This window comes from Passer domesticus, chromosome 3, assembly GCF_036417665.1.
Source record: "Passer domesticus isolate bPasDom1 chromosome 3, bPasDom1.hap1, whole genome shotgun sequence".
Lineage (NCBI taxonomy): Eukaryota > Metazoa > Chordata > Aves > Passeriformes > Passeridae > Passer > Passer domesticus.
The window spans coordinates 70,736,525-70,754,519 of NC_087476.1; the positions used below are offsets into that span (position 1 = coordinate 70,736,525).

General features: G+C 45.5%; 2 protein-coding genes across 11 annotated transcripts in view; one reads left to right on the plus strand and one right to left on the minus strand.

Moving 5' to 3' along the window:
- The window catches only part of MAP3K21 (mitogen-activated protein kinase kinase kinase 21), a 44,593-nt gene extending 38,873 nt beyond the window's left edge, over positions 1-5,720 (minus strand). For 2 of the 5 annotated variants that reach the window (XM_064413837.1, XM_064413836.1), the window contains exon 1: positions 976-1,837. In XM_064413837.1, the coding sequence (XP_064269907.1) occupies positions 976-1,711 (736 nt within the window). In that variant the 5' untranslated portion in view covers positions 1,712-1,837. Of the gene's footprint in view, positions 1-975; positions 1,838-4,790; positions 4,866-5,679 lie in introns of those variants that run through there. The other 3 variants (XM_064413840.1, XM_064413839.1, XM_064413838.1) reach the window with 3 other exon arrangements.
- Positions 5,721-6,387: 667 nt separating this feature from the next.
- The window catches only part of PCNX2 (pecanex 2), a 151,393-nt gene continuing 139,785 nt past the window's right edge, over positions 6,388-17,995 (plus strand). For 2 of the 6 annotated variants that reach the window (XM_064413825.1, XM_064413826.1), the window contains exons 1-4: positions 6,389-6,644; positions 12,659-12,864; positions 15,273-15,387; positions 17,698-17,734. In XM_064413825.1, the coding sequence (XP_064269895.1) occupies positions 6,492-6,644; positions 12,659-12,864; positions 15,273-15,387; positions 17,698-17,734 (511 nt within the window). In that variant the 5' untranslated portion in view covers positions 6,389-6,491. Of the gene's footprint in view, positions 6,645-9,162; positions 12,220-12,279; positions 12,303-12,658; positions 12,865-15,272; positions 15,388-16,125; positions 16,155-17,697; positions 17,735-17,995 lie in introns of those variants that run through there. The other 4 variants (XR_010358915.1, XM_064413827.1, XM_064413828.1 and 1 more) reach the window with 4 other exon arrangements.

The window sequence follows — 17,995 nt, forward strand, 5'->3', positions numbered from 1 at the left end:
TTCAAACTTGAATGAAGCTTTTTTATTTCTACTGGACTACTTAAGGACTCCTAACCGGAAAAAAAAAAAAAAAAAGACTAACACATTGCTGCACTTTTGAAAAATTCAGAACAAAAGGAAAGAGTTGAGATAGTTTCAGATATTTATGGAAACACACTGATTTCCACTTTCGGGTCATCATTTCTAAACACAACTACGACGGCAAGCCATAAACACTCTATTCTAGTAAGCCAGCTTTCCAAATGCACAGTGGCCAAAATCTTAGATGCTTCGGTTTTGTCAGATGGACCAAGGAGCCATTAAGCACGAATTGAGCAACTCCTTCATTCCTGCAGGTTCATTTGCCCATGCCAAGGGATGAAAGCAAATCTGGCATCTGAACAACAGTTTCTATTGGTTTTAAGGTACTTACCTTTTCCACCTCAATGTTGGCTAAGAGGGTAAATTTTAGCAATGTTAAATGTATGCAGCGAAAACCAGAAACACATATGATTGTTCGACAGTGAAACAGAAGTGATACCCTTATTAAATCTTTTCTTTACAAGGCACTTGGTTCCTCGGGTTAGTTTTAAAGGCCAGGACCACACAACGCATCAGAGTAAATATAGCCTCGTAGATTTGCAATTGTGGTTGCGCACAGAATTTTATCCCGTCCTGAGTGAGCTTCCCTCTGAGGGGGCAGGACTTTTTGTGCGCTGAAGGTACCCCCGGTTCCTCCCGACCTTTCCACGAGTTCGTAGCCAGCTCACAGCCCGGCAAACCAACCTGCCGCTTGCCCAAGCTCCTGGCACTGGGTGCCCGAGTTGCGACACCCATCCCCCTGTGGACACAGGGCTCTCGGACGGAGCCCGTCCAGGCCCGGCCACCCGCCCCCGCGCCGCCCCGCCGGGCTCACGCCGGGACGCCCCCGGGCCCCGCGGCCTAAGGCGGGGACATCCCCTCGCCACCTCCCCCCACGTCCCGCCCGGGACTCACTGTTGCTCGACTTGAGGTCCCGGTGCAGGATGGGGACGATGGCCTCGTCGTGCAGGTAGAGCATGCCGCGGGCGATCTGCACCGCCCAGTTCACCAAGATGTGCGGGGGGATGCGGCGGCCCCCGCGGGCGGTCGCGGCCCCGGGGGCGGCGGCCAGGGCCCTGTTGAGGGATCCGCCGCGGGCGAACTCCATGACGAGGCAGAGGTTGGGCTCCCGCAGGCAGACCCCGTGCAGGGCGATGATGTTGGGGTGCCGCAGCATGGAGAAGAGCTTGGCCTCCTGCCGCACGCTCTCCGCCGTGGCCGTGATGTCCTCGTCGGGGTCCTGCCGCGCCGCCTTCACGGCCACCTCGCGGCCCCGCCAGGTGGCTCGGTACACCTTCCCGAAGCCCCCCACGCCGATGATCTCCTGCAGCTCCAGGTGCTGGAAGTCGATCTCCGTTAGGCTCCCCGCGGGGTCCCCCCGCCCGCCGCCCCCCGCCGCCGCTCCGCCGCGGGGCTGGCGGGTCACGTAGTTGGCCGGGAAGATGCCGAGGCGGTGGCGGATCTTCCCCGCCCACCAGCCGTCGTCGCCGGACACCGCCGCGTCCTGCGACAGCACTTCCACCACGTCCCCTCGCCGCAGGCTCAGCTCGTCCTCGCCGCTCGCCTCGTAGTCGTACAGCGCCGTCCACAGCGGGCACGGACCCCCGCTGCCACCGGCGGCCGCCGCCGCCCCGGCGCCCGGCAGAGCCATGGCAGCGACCTCAGCCCCGGCGGCCACCGGCAGCAGCGCCGCGGAGGCGGGAGCGCCGGGCCAGCCGCATCCTCACCTGCCGCCGCCGCGAGCGGGAGCCGCGGGAGGGAGGGGAGGGAGGGAGGGCGGGGCGCGGCAGGGGCGGGGCCGCCCGGCCCGGTCGCCGCCGCCGCGGGGCTCCGGCGGGGAGAGCGCAGGCGCGCGCGGGAGAGGCGGGGAGGGCAGCGCCGGTGCCCCGCGCCCGCCCGCCCGGGCCCGCCCATTGGCCGCCCGCCGTCACGTGGCGCGGCGGCAGAGCGGTCGGTGCGGCCCCGCGGAGCGGCGGACGGAGCTGCGGCACCCGCGGGGCTGCGGGCCGCGCTGAGCGCTTGTGCCTCCGCCGCAGCTCGCCCTCTCCCTCCTTGTGCGGCACTGGGGCTCGTTTGGAACAAACCCCAGGCGGGTTCTGAAGAAACCGAGCTCCCGCGGTTCGTGCTTGCTCTGCCACTGCCTCCGCTGCTCGTGGGCTCTCGCAGAATAGGTCAGGTTGGAATCTGCTCCAAGCTCCCTGCTCAGGCAGCGTTATCCTAGAGCACATGGCGCAGGATTGAGGCCAAGTGGTTCCTGAACATCTCCAGTGAGGGAGATTCCACGACCTCTCTGGACAATCTGTTCCAGTGTTCAGTCAGCCTCACAGTAAAGCATTTCCTCCTCATATTCAGATGGAATTACCTGTTCATCAGTTTCTGCCTGTTGCCTCTTGTGCTATTGCTCAGCCCCACTGAGAAGAGCCTGGCTCTTGGCACCCTCCCTTGAGATACTGACAGACACTGATGAGGTCCATCTCAGTCGTCTCTTCTCGAGGCTGAACAGGCCCAGCTCCCTCAGCTCCTGGTGAGAGATCCTCCAGGCCCTTAATTATCTTTGTTGCCCTCCTCTGGACCCACTCCAACTGTCCCCTGCCCACCACCCTGTCCATGCACAGGCTGAGAGAGTCCCAGCCCTTTGTGGTGCCATCACACAATCCTTTCAATTAAAAGGTTGCCTGAAAATAGCAAATGCTGTGTATGTACTATTTATGGGTAAAGGTTCTCCTGGTTTTAAGTGGAAAAATCGTATCACTTTCTAAACTACAGTTGTAGTTTCCTTGGAAGTTGGAGGGAAGTGTGTGGGCTGGGGACGCCCTCCCGTCTTGCCAGCGTGGTGGGAAACAGTGGTTAAAAGTGGAAGGAAATGAGTTTTTGTGCCAGGAGCCAATCACTGTGCTGTGGGACCTGTGGTTATGGATGTGGCTGCTGCCAGTAGAGGCCCTGAGGAGGACAGTAAAGGCTCAGGGAAGGTGTAAAACTGCACTGCTGGGTTGAATAACCTGGTGCAATGAACACTCAATGTTTTGCACAAAACCCTACATTCAGAACACTGTACATCTCTATATAAACACAAAATTGGCAGCTGGATACTACAGAACTAAGGTTTGAACATAAAGACAGTAATTAAAAAAAAATTAAAATTACAGTATTCAAGAATCATAAATTTTTGTTTACTTCACTATATAACTATAGTTATACACAAGGCAAAAATACAATTATACTAAAGTGACTTACTGAACCACATTAACCAAAAGGAAAGAATGCAGAACCAGCATGTCTATCAAGTCTTCTCCCATTTCCTTTAATATAACATTGCCTTGCAGCTATTCAGAGAGGTAATTACAAGCCTTTCCCTTATCTGCATATTTGCCTTATTATAAAAGCCATAAAGTATGTTGTAATACAAGCGTTCTGCCACACAAATTCCACCTTGTACTTTGTTATCTAAAAGCATCTGCAGGAACTAATTAAGTGTGGAATGTTTTGGGTCAGACAAGGTATTGGTTGCAGTACAATGAAATGTTTAAATATTTATCTAGAGCTATTATTCCAAAATTTGCTTTCTGAAGTGCCACTATCCACTAGCAATCACGGCACTCAGGTTAGACTTTGCTCAGCGTTTCCTCAGCACCCAGCGCTCCAGGATCTCGGTGTATAGTTGCTGTTCTTAGGGGTTCAAATAATGGAAATATTGTGACCCAAAACAGTGTCAAGTGCCCTTAACTTTCCTGACGGCTCCACCTAGTGGAGTTACCGGTTAAAAGAGCAGCGTACAGACGGCGCAGACCCTCACTGGCATCTCTGTTGAGAAAAGAGGTCCCTTTTTTTCATCTTTGGCACTCCTGCAGCTGTGTAGCTACAATAGTGTGCATCTACGTTGTGTCCAGAACACATATCCTGACCTGGAAATACAGGAGCCCTTCATAACTGCAAGTATCCTTATACAAAAAAATACTTGTTGTCAGCATTATCCAAAGATGAGGAAGAGTTGAAAGATTTGAGTGATCTATGGACAAGTGTCATGGTTTAACCCCAGTCAGCAGCCAAGCCCCACGCAGGCACTCACTCACCCCCCCACCGGTAGGATGGAGGAGAGAATCAGAAGAGTAAAAATGAGAAAACTTGTGGGTTGAGATAAGACAGTTTAATAGGGAAAGGAAAGCCACGCTCACAAGCAAAGCGAAACAATGAATTAATTTACCACTTTCCATGGGCAGGCAGGTGTTCAGCCACCTCCAGGAGATCAGGGCCCCATCACATGTAGTAGTTACTTGGGAAGACAAGTAACTAAGACACCATCACTACAAATGTCCCTCCTCCTCCTTCTTCCCCCCACTTGATATACTGAGCAGGATGGTCTAGAATATCCCTTTGGGCAGTTTCAGTTACCTGCCCTGTCTATGCTCCCTCCCAGTTTTTCTTTTTTGTATCACCTCACTGGCAGGACACGAGACACAAAAAGATTTAAGACAAACATGACATAGCAGCAACTAAAATATCACTGTGTTACTAACAGTATTCTCATATGGAATCCAAAACACAGCACTGTACCAGCTACTGAGAAGAAAGTTGACGCTATCCCAGCCAAAACCAGGAGAAGTCAACCTAATATCAATTGCAGTCTGCATTATTAGGCCTTCCACATTTTAACCTACATGAGTTAGAGGTCTCAAAAAACAGAAGAGAGGAGGTTTTGAAGAAGCTTTCTATTTGTACCTTAGTTTACCCACCTTTCTATTTTGGAGCTGTGCATGTAAACAAAATTTTTTGCTAGTCTTCCTGTGGGAAAATGACTTCAGTAGTTTCTGAAACGTAACATTTTTAGTTATCATACATCAACAACATTATTCATAGCTGCATATTGCACTTGATTCAATCATTACATTTAGTTTAATAAACTGTGTAATCTTTGAAAAGAACCTGCAAAGGATAAAAAAAAAGTTTACAATAAAGCAGAGGTTTGGGCAAGATGTGTTTACAGGAGTAGCACATGAGGCACTGCCAGGACTGTGCCTCCTTCATACAGCTCAGGAAACTTCCCGAGGTCACACTGAGCAAGTATTCAAGCCCCAAGGCTGTAGATCCTCAGGCATCTAATGGTGGCAGTGCTGCTGAGGGAGACGATGCCATTCCTCCCCTGCTCCCGACCTCCTGTTCACAGTGCTGTATCATCCTTCCCACCAGGCCAAAACCAGCATCCAGCATGGCCACATTGCCTGCGACATCAGGAAGAAAGCTGAGATATGTGGTTCATGAGCTCACACTATAATAGCATCTGTGGTCTCTTACCTTTGTAAAAAAAAAAAAAAAAATCCATACAAAGCACAGCAGAATGGCATATTTGGTTTGTGAAACTATAGCCACGGTCAGGAACAACTGAAGTAGAGTAAATTTGGTGATGTGCAAGTTGACACATGCATCCTTCACAAAAATGACTGTAATAAAGGTCCATACACGTGGACAGTCCCTAGAAGGGGCCGGTGAGACATTAAAATTGAATTTCATCACTATTTTCTGATGGTCGGAGATGGGAGGTGGTGAGCACCGTGGGAAGTCAGTCCTGGTGTTCACAACCCACCCTTGTACCCCTTCCTTCGGAGGTGTCCCATAAGAATATACCTGGTATCCTTATGTCTCATTCTTCACCGACTTTAGTCTCCCCTGCCCAAGGCTTCCACTCATCTCCATCACCTTTTCAGCCCCCCTCTCCCCCACTTCACCTGTGCTTCCTCCAACCTGCCCCCACCTCCTCACTCCGCTAGTTTCAGGTCAGCTGCGTGAAACTCTTCAACTCGGGCAGACTGGGCTTTTTCCTAAACCCATTATTGAAAGAAACCGAATTTTTTTTTTTGAGGAATATCCCCACATCCCGCCCAAAACACATCTCAAGTCAACGCAAAACGGGTGTCACTAAAGTTGGGCAGAGCTCGCAGATCGGAAACTCGTGATGTATCGGGCAGGATCCGTGAGATCCCGGCGGTGGGGGAGTGGCCGGCGAGGCGCGCAGCCCAGCTGGCGGCCGCCGGGGCTGCCGCTGCGCCGCGCTTCTTTAGCACCTGTGAGCGCACCTCGCGGTGCCCGGGGCGGGACGCGGCCGTGACGGACACCCCCGCGCCAGAACCGCGCCCCCTCCGCCGCCGCTCGGCCCGGCCCCGCTCCGCCCCGCGGCCTCCGAGCGCCGCCGCCGCCGCTCCCGGCAGCCGGGCGCGGACCCCGGTGGGGCGGCGGCCCCGGCCCCGCGGCGGGGCAGGGCGGGCGCGGCGCCCGGCGGGGGCGGCCCGTGACGGCGCCCTCCCGGCGGCGGCGCCCGGGGTGGGGCGGGCGGGATGCTCGGCGTCGCGGGGCACCATGGGAGAATCCGCGGGCGCCCGGCATGGCGGCGGCGGCGGCGGGCGGCTGAGGGGCGGCGGTGGCGGCGGCGGGGGGCGGCCATGGTGTCGCCGGCGGCGCGGCTGGTGGGGCAGGGCGTGTGGGCGGCGCTGACCGGGGGCTGGTACCACGACCCGGAGCAGGGCGCCTTCACCAACAGCTGCCACCTCTATCTGTGGCTGTTCCTGCTGACGCTGCCCATGGCCCTGCACCTGGTGAGAGGGGCTGGGGGCGGGCGGCAGCGGGGGCCGGGGTGGGAGCTGCGGGCCCCGGCCCGCGGGCGGCAGCGGCCAGGGCGTGTGCGCTCAGCCGGCTGTGAACTGCCCTCCGGGGGGCTGGAATATTGGGCACTCTGGGCTTTACCTGAGGGTTTTGCCTCTAAAGGTTATCGGGGTGAGTCCGCCGGCTGCGCTAGGCGGGGGCCGGACCCTGAGCCCTGCCGGAGGAGTTGGGTAGGGGTGCAGCGCTGGCCTCTGCAAGTGCTGAATGACCGTGGGACGTTTGTTCAAAAATCTCTTTTGGAGACAGGTTGCTTTGGTTTTGTTTTTTTAAAGTTTGATCCAGTCTTACCTGCTGAGAAGGGTAAATAAATGGAAACATCCAGATACCATGTAATTAATACGCCTTGCTGAATGTCACTGGTGAATCACATGGCTTTTTGTGACATGCTTTTGCTTTGTGCTGAAATTCAAGTTTGCAAGTGAATAATGACTACAGTTTGTTTGCTGGACTTTAAAATTTATTTTCCTGAAAAACTTGAAACTTTTGCTCTTGTTTTTGTGTGCTTGCCTACTGTGTGAGAAAAGCTTAAAGCATGCTGGATCATCGAATCTATTTTGGTGTGTCCTTCAGTGATTACAGGGTAATATTGTTTCCGTTAGAAGCAGTTTCCATCCATTTGGTTCCTGGAGTGACTCAACTAAATTCTCAACTTCTAAATAGGTTTCTTCACCCTACGTGGTCAGATATGGGCCTGATTATCAAAAGCAAAGAGCATTTATGAATCCCCTTGCAATACCAGTGGAAAGCAAATCTTGTATTTTTAAGTGTGAATTGGTATTGGAATTTGTGGCATTGTGGATTGCAGTGAATTCCTGTAAGAGTGGTTTACAGGAGCCACTCTTACAGGAGTTAATGAACCAGAATAACAATATGCTTTCTTCTGATTGGTTGCATGTTTCCTATGCAAACCAGTAAGAGTCGTACATTGTAGGATTTGCTGTCCAAGTCATAAGTGTGATTAAAAAGGAAAAAAAAATTGAAGGCTACCTTTTTTATCCCAGTTGATATACATATGTATCTGGAAGGATTCCTTGTGGAAAACTTCTGAACTGAAGAAGGTGTGGGGGTTGACAAAAGAACACTAGATTGTAGGTCAGAGCTAAGGTAGAAGTCATTTTTGAAAGGGGAGAAAATGTAACTTACCTACTGAACTCTCTTGGGCATCATCTTTGCCTGTCTAGATGGACTTGCTTTTTCTGCAGACTGACTGACCTCCTGATGAATCATCTGGTTAAATGCAGGACTTGTGTTCTTGAGCTAACATATTCCTATGGGAACTCTTTGTCCTTGATAAGAATAAAGTGTTTATTATGATGGCTGCCTGACAGTAATTATGTTCTTACACATTTTCTTGTTTCCAAGTGGCTTGTTTCTAAGGCTTGGTAAACTTTATGCAAGACATTTATTCTTGCCACTTAGAAACTTGAACCTGCTTTTTAGAGAAAGGTTTTTTTCTGGTTTATAAGAAATTTTGTTTATATTATTCAGTAATGTTTGGGGTGATATTTATGTTACATACCTGACACCAATATTTTGGATTCAGCTAAAGCAGTCAGTGATGTTTCTTGAAATGGCAAAATGAAAACAGATCAGGGTACAACTTTTTAAATTTTTCATTTGCTTGAGATAATCTTTTGTTGAAGGAAGTCTTCCTGAAACAGTGTGATTTGAATCAAATGGCAAAACTCATCCATCTGTTTTTAGTTTTTTCACAGTGGCTCAGCAGAGGCGTGCTGACGGTAGCATTGAGAAGCTTAAAGTATCAAGTTGTTTCTGTTGTGTGGATCGAGAATTTCTTTCTCTAGCTTATTCAGCATAGCTTACTTTGGTACTAAGGATTCCTTTATTAGCTTTCCCTGCCCCTGAAAATGTAGCTCTGTGTTTCCATTACTTTATTTTCTTTATTATTTAAACATTAAAAATGTACATTGGCTATTTGGAGCATCATTGCTGTTCAAATCAACTTTCAAAATTATAATGAGATGTTCTAACTGTGCCATATCAACTTTCATAATAAGAATTCAAGTTGTCTTATTCCATCAAACAGTTGAGGATCCCTGGGTGTTTTGCACATGAAAATAGTGATAACTCTTTAGTATTCAGCCCCAGTAAAACACCAGAGACCTAGAGCTGCAACTTTGTGAAATACTTGTACTATAGTTTATTTTACAAGCTGCAAGAGAATGTGCATTGTGTTTGGGTGACTCCCCAGAACAATGCACTGAGTGTTTCTTCTGCCTTTTGTTGGACAGGGAACCCTTGAACTTACAGGGTTGTTACTTCTCACGCACTAGATCTTCAAATCATGCTGTGGTAGGAGAAGCGCAGCATGGCAGTATAAGGGTGTGGGCACATAAATTACTCAGAGGTAAATTGTGATAAAACTAGCAGTGTGTCAGCTGCTTCCAGTCCCACTTGGCCGCCTTTTACCCCACTCTATCACTCTGTCAAAGTTAAGGATACGCGTATCTCCGCAGCAGAGATAGGCTACCCTGTTACGTACTATATTTATTTTGTGGTAGGGCACACTTAGAACTCAATGTACACCCCTGGAATTTTATTTGCTACCTGCTTTCCCATATTTTATATTGTGTGATGGATATCTCTTAGTATTGATTCACCTTAATTAACAGATAAACAAGGATCTTTGGCCCCAGTGTCATATCTCCCACGCATATCTCTGATGGTAGTGGCTGACTGAAAATTTGTTTGGTAGTTCCCTCAGCTGTGTTAGAGACAGTGAGGCTCAGGTGCAGCACTGCCTTGCTCTGGATGCCTCAGGGGCTCAAGCAGTGGGTGGGATGCAGCAGGGTCTAAGCACCCTTTATCATTCAGCCCAGTGTACGGGGTGTGGTGTTTTGTTCAAAGGTTACACACCTTTACGTGCATATCTCAGTCACCTCCACCTTTGTGCTACTCAAATGATGCCAGCAGACACGTGATGGAGAATGTGGCTGTTCTTCTGAAAACAATCTCTTGGGGCAGGCAGAAGCCCCAAGCAAAGGTGCTCCTTACGTGGTGATGTCAACCCTGTTGCGTTTGCAGCAGTAAGTTGGGCCACATTTGGGGCACACCAGCCTGCATTTCTGGCTGTGACCCCACGCTGTTCTGGTGCAGGGTACAACAACAGAAGCTACTGGAGAACAAAAAGTACATTATGGTAGAGTTTTTAATGGGATGAAAGAATGAAGAAAACCAGGGCTACAGCTTCCATAGGAACCTGTGGGAAGTCATGAAGCCTACTTTCTAATGAATTTGTATTTGTGGGGTTTTTTTCCATAGCTTTTAATAAGATGTCAACTCAATTGAAGCTTTTCCTGTCACTGGGGTGGCATCAAAAGGTCAGAGAGCTGTGTGGGCTCCTCTCATTAATGGAGGAGGTGTGCTGCTGTGACCTTGCCCAGTGGGGTGTATTCTCTTAAAGTTTGCTGAATAACTTTTTAATCCTTTGGCTACCTTTCAGCTGAGGGGATGGAGGGAGATGATGAATACACAGACACATGGTGTGATTATAAAACCTCATTTTCATAGAAAACCAGGCTAATTATAACTATAGTGCATCAAAAGTGACTCTATCATCTAATTCCTCAGTGGTCTGTAGCTTAGTTCCTCCTTAGCATGGATTTTATAGCTTTCACCTGTCTGTCCCTGGGAACACCAACTGCAGTCATATGACACCAGTACCTTATGCAAGAGGCCTGATTCAGAGAATGGAGGGCTTTCCATTATCATCTTTCTCCTAATTCCTCATGTGGACAGAGAGCAACCTGCTGGTTTGTAGTACTCAGCCTGCCCCAAGATTCAGAGTATCAAAGATGCACCAGATGCCATTGGCCGTCTTGGTGTGGTGAGCGCACTAAAACACAGCGTGTCTTGGGCAGATGGGCACAGAGACCACGGGCTGGCTCAGGGCACAGCTCTGGTAGGTCTGGTCACAAGGCAGGGATGAGCACATGCTGCACTCAGCATTTGCTAAAACTGGCCCTGTTTTCCACTCAAAAATCTAGGAGCTTCCTTTGAGTCTCTCTTGTGGCATGCTCTCTGCATGCATAGGCTGTGCTACTGGAAATCTATTTTTGTTGTGTCCTCTTGACATTATTCATATAATATTTATTAAGCTTTATGAATGTCACCTATAAAGCACTTATTTTCTTAGTGGGCCATTCTGAGTTGTTATTTAATAATGAGTGGTTGATCTGTACCTTTTAGTATATACTTGAAGAGATTCCTTGGAAGGTGAACAAATCCCTCTTAAACAGTCATTACAGATAATTGGCTGTCGCTCTTTGTGAAACCAAGCAATTTCTTACTTGTTTTGTAAAAACATTAGTCATAAACCACAAATTCTTTAACCTCAAGTTCTTCAACCTCATCTACTAAGCCTTATACCCTGAGAACATGACCTTGCAAATGGATCCTACCTCTGGCCCGAGTTCACTAAATAACTGAAGGGTATGCAGGGAGTTGGTATTTACACAGTAAGTACCATGAAGTACTCTTACCAGACTTAAGCCTCAACTTGTAGAAAGTCATGTCTGTGTTATTAGGGATCATTGCTAGTATGTATGTCCTAAATAGCTCCTCCACTATTGTGCAACAGATTCTTTGTATCTGAATCAGAATAGTCATAAAAAAGGATTCGCCTGAAAATTTTCATCTTGATGGTATGAAGTCCCAGTGAGCCAAAAGCAGCATCAGAATTGCATCCCACTTCTTGTCACAACACAGAAATGATTCAACATATTAATTTCAACATCAAGATAAATGTGGTGACTTGTTCTAAAGATGAAATAAGCATGCCTTGTTCCGTCCCATTTATCTATGTGGTCGGTGTGATTTATTTATGAATTTGAAAAAATGATGGATTTAGTCCCAAAGTAAAGACTGTTCTTAAAAATTACCTTCAGCAGGCTTTTAGCAAGTCCTGAGTATTGGAAACCTTTTTTGTTTTTGTGTGTTGCTTGGGATTTTTTTGTTGTTGTTCTTGTGTGAGAATGTAGTAAATCTCTGTTTAAATAAAACCCCTGAAACTTTGATATTAGACTCACTGTGAGACTGCAGCTGTGTAATGAAAATACATAAGCATGTTCCATGACTATAATGGTAAAGACTTTGATACTTCAATTATAAGTACAATGTCCATTGCTATGATTTGACCTGTACTGTAAGGAAGTATTTGTATATAAAAAAGTTGTTAGTCTGTCATGTCTTTGAAAGAACTTTACAGACTATAGTTGAACTGTAATTAATTTTAATGACTAAGAGCTGCAGTGCTCATCACAGATCATCAAACAGATCACAGACAGCTGCAAATTAACAATTAAGTACTTTAGAAAAAGAATTCAAAGAGGTTGTGTCATAGTTTAACCCCAGCTGGCAACTAAGCACCATATAGCCAATCGCTCACTCCTTGAACATCAGCCTGGACAGGATGCCTCTCTAACTGTGTTTTTCTTCATTTGTTTTGACTAGTCCTGACTCATTATTTAAAATTCCTCAGTGGTTAAGGTATTTGGGAACATGTTGTGAGGCATTAGAAAATGGACATTAAATGACAGTGTTCTGCTACTGAGTCATAACTGACGTATAGCGTAAGATGACAGAATTTTTCTAAAGATTTTGTGTTTGTAGATAACTAATGTTTCATTTTGTGTCTGTATTTTTATGAATTCATAGTTAGGAAAGGCTGCAGCTGCATTAACATGGGACTGCAGTACTTTTAAAAGCTTTATAATGTTTGTCAATGGTGAGATTTTGCTGATTTTGATAATAGATAATATCCACAGGTAATAAAAAGAATAGATCTTGTGAAATGGTTTGAAACTTGAAGAAACCCTTAAACCTTTTCTATGAGCAGAACTCAATACATATATTGTATTAAACAGTTTTAGCAGCATTTTTTCAAAGCAAACTGTTATCATTGTGTCCTCATTATTTCTTTCTGTAGGCTTTTCCAGCAAATGCAGTGACAGTTTTTGTGTACTGCAGCTCGGTGACAGTTTTCTTCACGGTAATAAAGGTGATCAGCTACCGTTTACACCTTATGTTTGACAAAGGCGAAGTAATTCAACAAAAGCTTTCAAGAAAAAATGGAAGGCAATGTAAAGATACAGAGGTTCAAAAAGGAGAAGCGGCTGAGTCCTCAAATTGTAGGTAAGGTTTTCCTTGCATTTCTGGCACATTATGTAAAATGGGTGAGTTTGCACCATGGTCTTGCACAGCAGAAATGTCTGTTGAAAGCAAGATTACTCCTTACAGCTGTATAAAGAATGACCCTTTCAAAAACTTGCTTAGTGCCTTTCAGCTGGGTAGCTGAAATGTTCTTGTGGTGCAGCAGGCAGAGCTGCCCCTGGTTCAGAGGTCGGGCAGCAGCTGGGCACTGTGAAGATGGCAGAGATATCCACTGGAGGTGCTAACAGACCCTGAAGAAAATGTGGCAGAAGTTTTCTGGGGAAAACTGCTCCTTCCTCTTCCTACTCTGCTTATCTGCTGGGAAGAGGCAAGGAAGTGGCAGGCACCTGTTGGTAAAGAAAATGCTTTAATATCATGGCTTTGGATGTCAAGGCAACATCATGTTGCCTTTGTGTGCTTTCAGTAACTTCCCTCCCAGATCACACCTACGTGCAGAAGTTGCTTTTCCCCCTTATGTTTTATTGTGATAATTATGATGCTTCTGTGGTCCTGTTCATGAGGAAAGCTAGTACTGCTTTTATTTCTCAGGGGCATTTGGTAGGCAGTTGTAGCTTCTCTACCGAGGAGCCAAGTACAGTTAGTCTTTGCTGCGTGTAATCAATAAGGCTGCTTCTTAGCTGTGATGGTATTGAGGTAAAAACAGTAGTGAGATGAAGACTAGTACTGACATTTTCCAGATTTGTGTATTGGTAGAATGTTCCTGCTGGTTTTTCAAGCTTGAGTCATACAAACAAATGAAGCTGGCAAGTGGCTTTCAGTGATACCAAGTGTTATGACAGATGTGAAAAATGCTGAAATAAGGTACATCTAAAAGTGATAGTATAGAAATGTCCAAAGCAAGCTTAAATTGAGTAGCTTTGTTAAAACCACCAGTCAAGCTTCAACAGAGAGCTCTGTATAAAAGAACTTAGGGTATTTTTTTGGATGCATTTGCAGTTGCTACTGCTAGCTCTGTGCCAGCTAAGTAGCATCAAGATAGCTTGTGTTCCTCTGTGCTATTGCTCTTCTGTGTCTTTACACATGCACATCTGTGCTACACTCCTGGCAGTGATGTTGCTGGGACAGTCAAGGTCGAGACTCTTCCGAAAAATGCCTCTGTGTGTCGCTAACCATATGACATTTTTATTTTAGATGGGGTTATGCCTTTCAGACTATTTTGGCTGAGAAGTAAAGGTAGAATAAGAATAAGTTGCATATTAAGTCATGTAACTGTTCCTCCCAGGTTGATTTGTGTGTAATCCATTAATTAGTACTTGGTCAGAAAATAAAGATCTTAATATTATTTTGACTAGATGGATGACAGAATTTTTTAAACAGACCTTGATAGTTGGCAGGCTGGTTGAACAAGTTTTTGAAGCCAGTTAACTAAAAAAAATATTGTGGAAAGAGACCCCCCCAGATAAATAATTTTATTGCTTATGTAGAATTTTAGAACTTTAAATATAAGTTTTTAGTGAAAAAAAAACCCCATGAACAAATAGAAAAGCCCAACCTCATGCTTTTCAATATTTCACTGTGGTGTTTTTCTGGGTTTTTAAAAATTTTTTTGCTTTTTTTTTGTTAAACTGAATTTTTGTTGTGTTATAGCTGAGAAAGAGAGTATTTGTAGGTTATTGATCGTAAACCTTGTCCAAAAATACCTGCTTATATCCATGGAAAAGCTAGTAGAACATATTTGTAAAAGGATGTAGTGGACAGTTTAGTGTATCCACAAAGGAACTGATCAATAAATTGCCTTAGAATATGTGAAATTAGTAATGGCTGTATATCTGCTTTGCCTAGACCAGAGCAAAAGTTTTATTTTCTGGTCTAATGATTATATTAGTACTCTTTTGTGTTGCATTTCAACGAGGTGCTTTATGGGAGGTTTCCAGATAAACAGGCAGTTAGATAAGGCTTACATACTCAAGGATTTACAAAGCAAAAATTGTGAAAGGAGTAGCTTGTGATTGTCATATGTCTAAGGAAAAGCCCCAAATTGCCTTTTGTGCCAATAAATCTGTTTGTGGAAATAAATCTGTTTGTGTCAGGCAGGCTAAATGGCATTATATAGGCGTAGGGAGGTTGAAAAGATAACATTCTCTTTCTCGTAGTTCTACTTCTGAAGACACCATAATCATTTTATATTGAGAGGTTTTTATTCTTTTGGCTTTATCAAGTTGTCTTGGTGAGGAAGGAAGTACAGAAATGTGTTACAGTATTTTTACAGCCCTGTGCTTTTATCATTGGAGGGGAAAGAAGTCTTGTTACTTCATTGTGCTGTGCTACTTCTTCCCATTGTGTTCTTATTCGTGAGCTACTTCCCAAAGCTCACTGTGCTGCCCTGTGGTGAGAAGCATTGCTTTATCTTTTGTGTGCTTCCCCTTCAGCAATAACTCTGGGGATCACGTCGTCGGTGAGACCAGCCCCAATGGCTCCACGCAGACAATTCCTGACAGTTCCAGAGTGCAGGCCCCGCACTCGCAGGACTCACCTGGAGCCACGGTTAGTATGTGCACTCCTCCAGCAGCATCCTCACCTCCAGCAGTCCACACTCACCACACACTTTTGTGTTGCCAGGTACTCATTGCTTGTAACACAGGCCTGCTCCAAGAGGAAGGGTCATTCCCTTGGAATCCATCTACTGGGTATGCCACTGCTGCCTGTCAGCCTTGTCCTAAAGGTTTGGCTTTGCAGAGCTGAAGCTGTCATACATAATGCTGCACTTCTTAGGAGGGCTCTCTCTGCTCTACAGGCAGCAAGTGGTCTTTGTAAATCTTGCCAAGAGCAGCTAGTTTTTTGGGGCTGCTTTGAGAGGAGAGAGAGGCTAATGCAGTCAGCATTGTTTTGTTGCCTCTGAAGGGATCTGCTCTGATCTGGAGCATTAATAATTTGGTTTTGTGTAACTACATTTGTTCTTATAAAATGAACCAAACCCATCTCTTTAGTATTTAAAGGAAGCATAAAAGCCATTGAAATCTAGGAGATGTCTAGAGGAGGTTAAAATTACCATTATGTGCACTCAATGCCATTGGCTGTGCTTAATAAAACGAAGATATACAAAGTGATTAGGTGATGTATTTAAATGTTATTAAAGAGAAAAAATAGGAAACATTCATGATAAGTTGAAGAAATTTTCAAAAAATCAGGTAACCAAATAACACTGTGTTATCTTTAGCTACTCCCCTTGCATACTGTGATAACATTTTTAATTATGTGATACCATGCTATTTTTTTCTACAGGACTCCTGCCTCAGTCAGTGCAGAGGATGGTTAGTGATTTCTGAATAAGTGGCTATATGATACTTCATTCTGTCTTCATATTCCTCCACACCCACCTTTATCCCTATTTACTACAAAATATTCCAATCCTGATCTGAATCAGAATCGTTTCTTCATTTCCTGGAGTGTTTTTACCTTTTTGTAGCATCTGTGTGATTCAGAGACATTAATAGTTTTTTTTGTTTGGTTTTATTTTTTAATGAGGTAAAATATTTTTCACCTTGTTTCTGTCCTACTCTCCAGTATTCTGGTATTTGTCCATTCTGCAAACCTATGCCTTCCTGGGATCTCATCCTAGTCTTCTACTTCCAAACATGTAGGTTGGTTCTTGTCAAACCAAGTCTCCTGTTCTTGCTGCCAGGATACCACCATGAAATTTTAGAAAGTAATAATTTCCTCTTGGTTTTGGTGCCTGTCAGTCAGAAAAGAGCCAGACATTTTTTTCAATATCTTGTTCCTAATTATGCACTTAGGCTGTTGAATTTAAACTCCTGAAGTCTTCCTCTGGGGTGTTGTGTTTAGTTTTGAGCTCCCCAGTTAGTTCCCATGCACACTGACCCGCTGATGCGAATCCAGCAGAGGCCAGCAAGGTGTGTGAGGACAGGCAGATGCGATGTTTCAGCCTTGGTACAGCTAAACTCTTCTGTAACCATACAAGTAGAGTTTACTGCTGTCTTCAGTTTTTTAATAGTAAGTTACACAGCACCTTGAGCACACTCTTCTCAGATGTGCCCAGTGGCAGGATAAGAAACAGTTCCAGCCATGGAAAGATACAGTTAGATGAATTACGTTTAATGTCTTTTGTGTGAGGTTGTTTTGCTTTTTGGTGGTTTGTGTGTTGGTTTTTTGGTTTTTTGTTTTTTTTTTTCCTACCAAGTGAGTGGTCAAATACTGGAAGAGGTTTTCCAGAGAAGTTGTGAAATCTCCTTCTTTGGAGATTTTCAAAGCTCTATTGGAGATGACCCTGAGCAACCTGCTCAAAATGTATCTCCTTCCAGTGTGTGTGTGTGTGGCAGAGGGGATTTGGACTAAATGACCTTCAAAGCTTCCTTGGAATCTAAGTGATTCTATATTAATTTAATGTCTCTGTCCTCTAGTTTTCCATTGAGAAATACTTACCAGTGCTAGAGGCCAAACTTTTCATTCTAGTGCTTTGGAAACACATTGCTGGATAAGTGGAACAGATGAACACATTCTATTCCTTATTGATTAAAAAAAGGTGTACCTGGATTAGGCACTGCAAATTTTTTTTAAAGAACATTTTGCTTTTCTTTCCCCTCCCCAAACATCACACACAATTTCAGTGATGCAATTTGGAGCATGACTGTTCAATAACCATCTCCCTCACCCACCCCTTGCATTTTGTGCAAGGTACATGTTCAAATTTCAGTGATTTTAAGCAGCTTACCAATGCTGTAATTAACCTTTAATTAGATAGCTGTTGATAGCTACATTGATAGATTTTTTTTTTTTTCCCCAGCAGAATTTAATAAATGACCATGTTAACCTTGTGTGTTTCTTTTCTTTTTTTAGGACCTGCCAACACGGGAAACTATTGAAGATCTTAGAGGTATTTTTAAAGGCTTTATAAATCCCCTAAGCTGTTGTTTAATCATTGCTTGGCACAAAAAGTAATGGCACAGAGGACCCCATGGCAGGTTCTGTTGTGCCCCCATTAGGTTCTGAGTTGAAGGAGCAGAACTAAATTTCAAGGGTATTCTAACAGACTAAGCTTTCTTAACTATCAGCCAAGCTGTTTGGGATGCATCCTTTGAGGGATGTGCAAATAGCTCTCCCCGTTTTGATACAGGGAGATGAAAGAGCTTTGCTC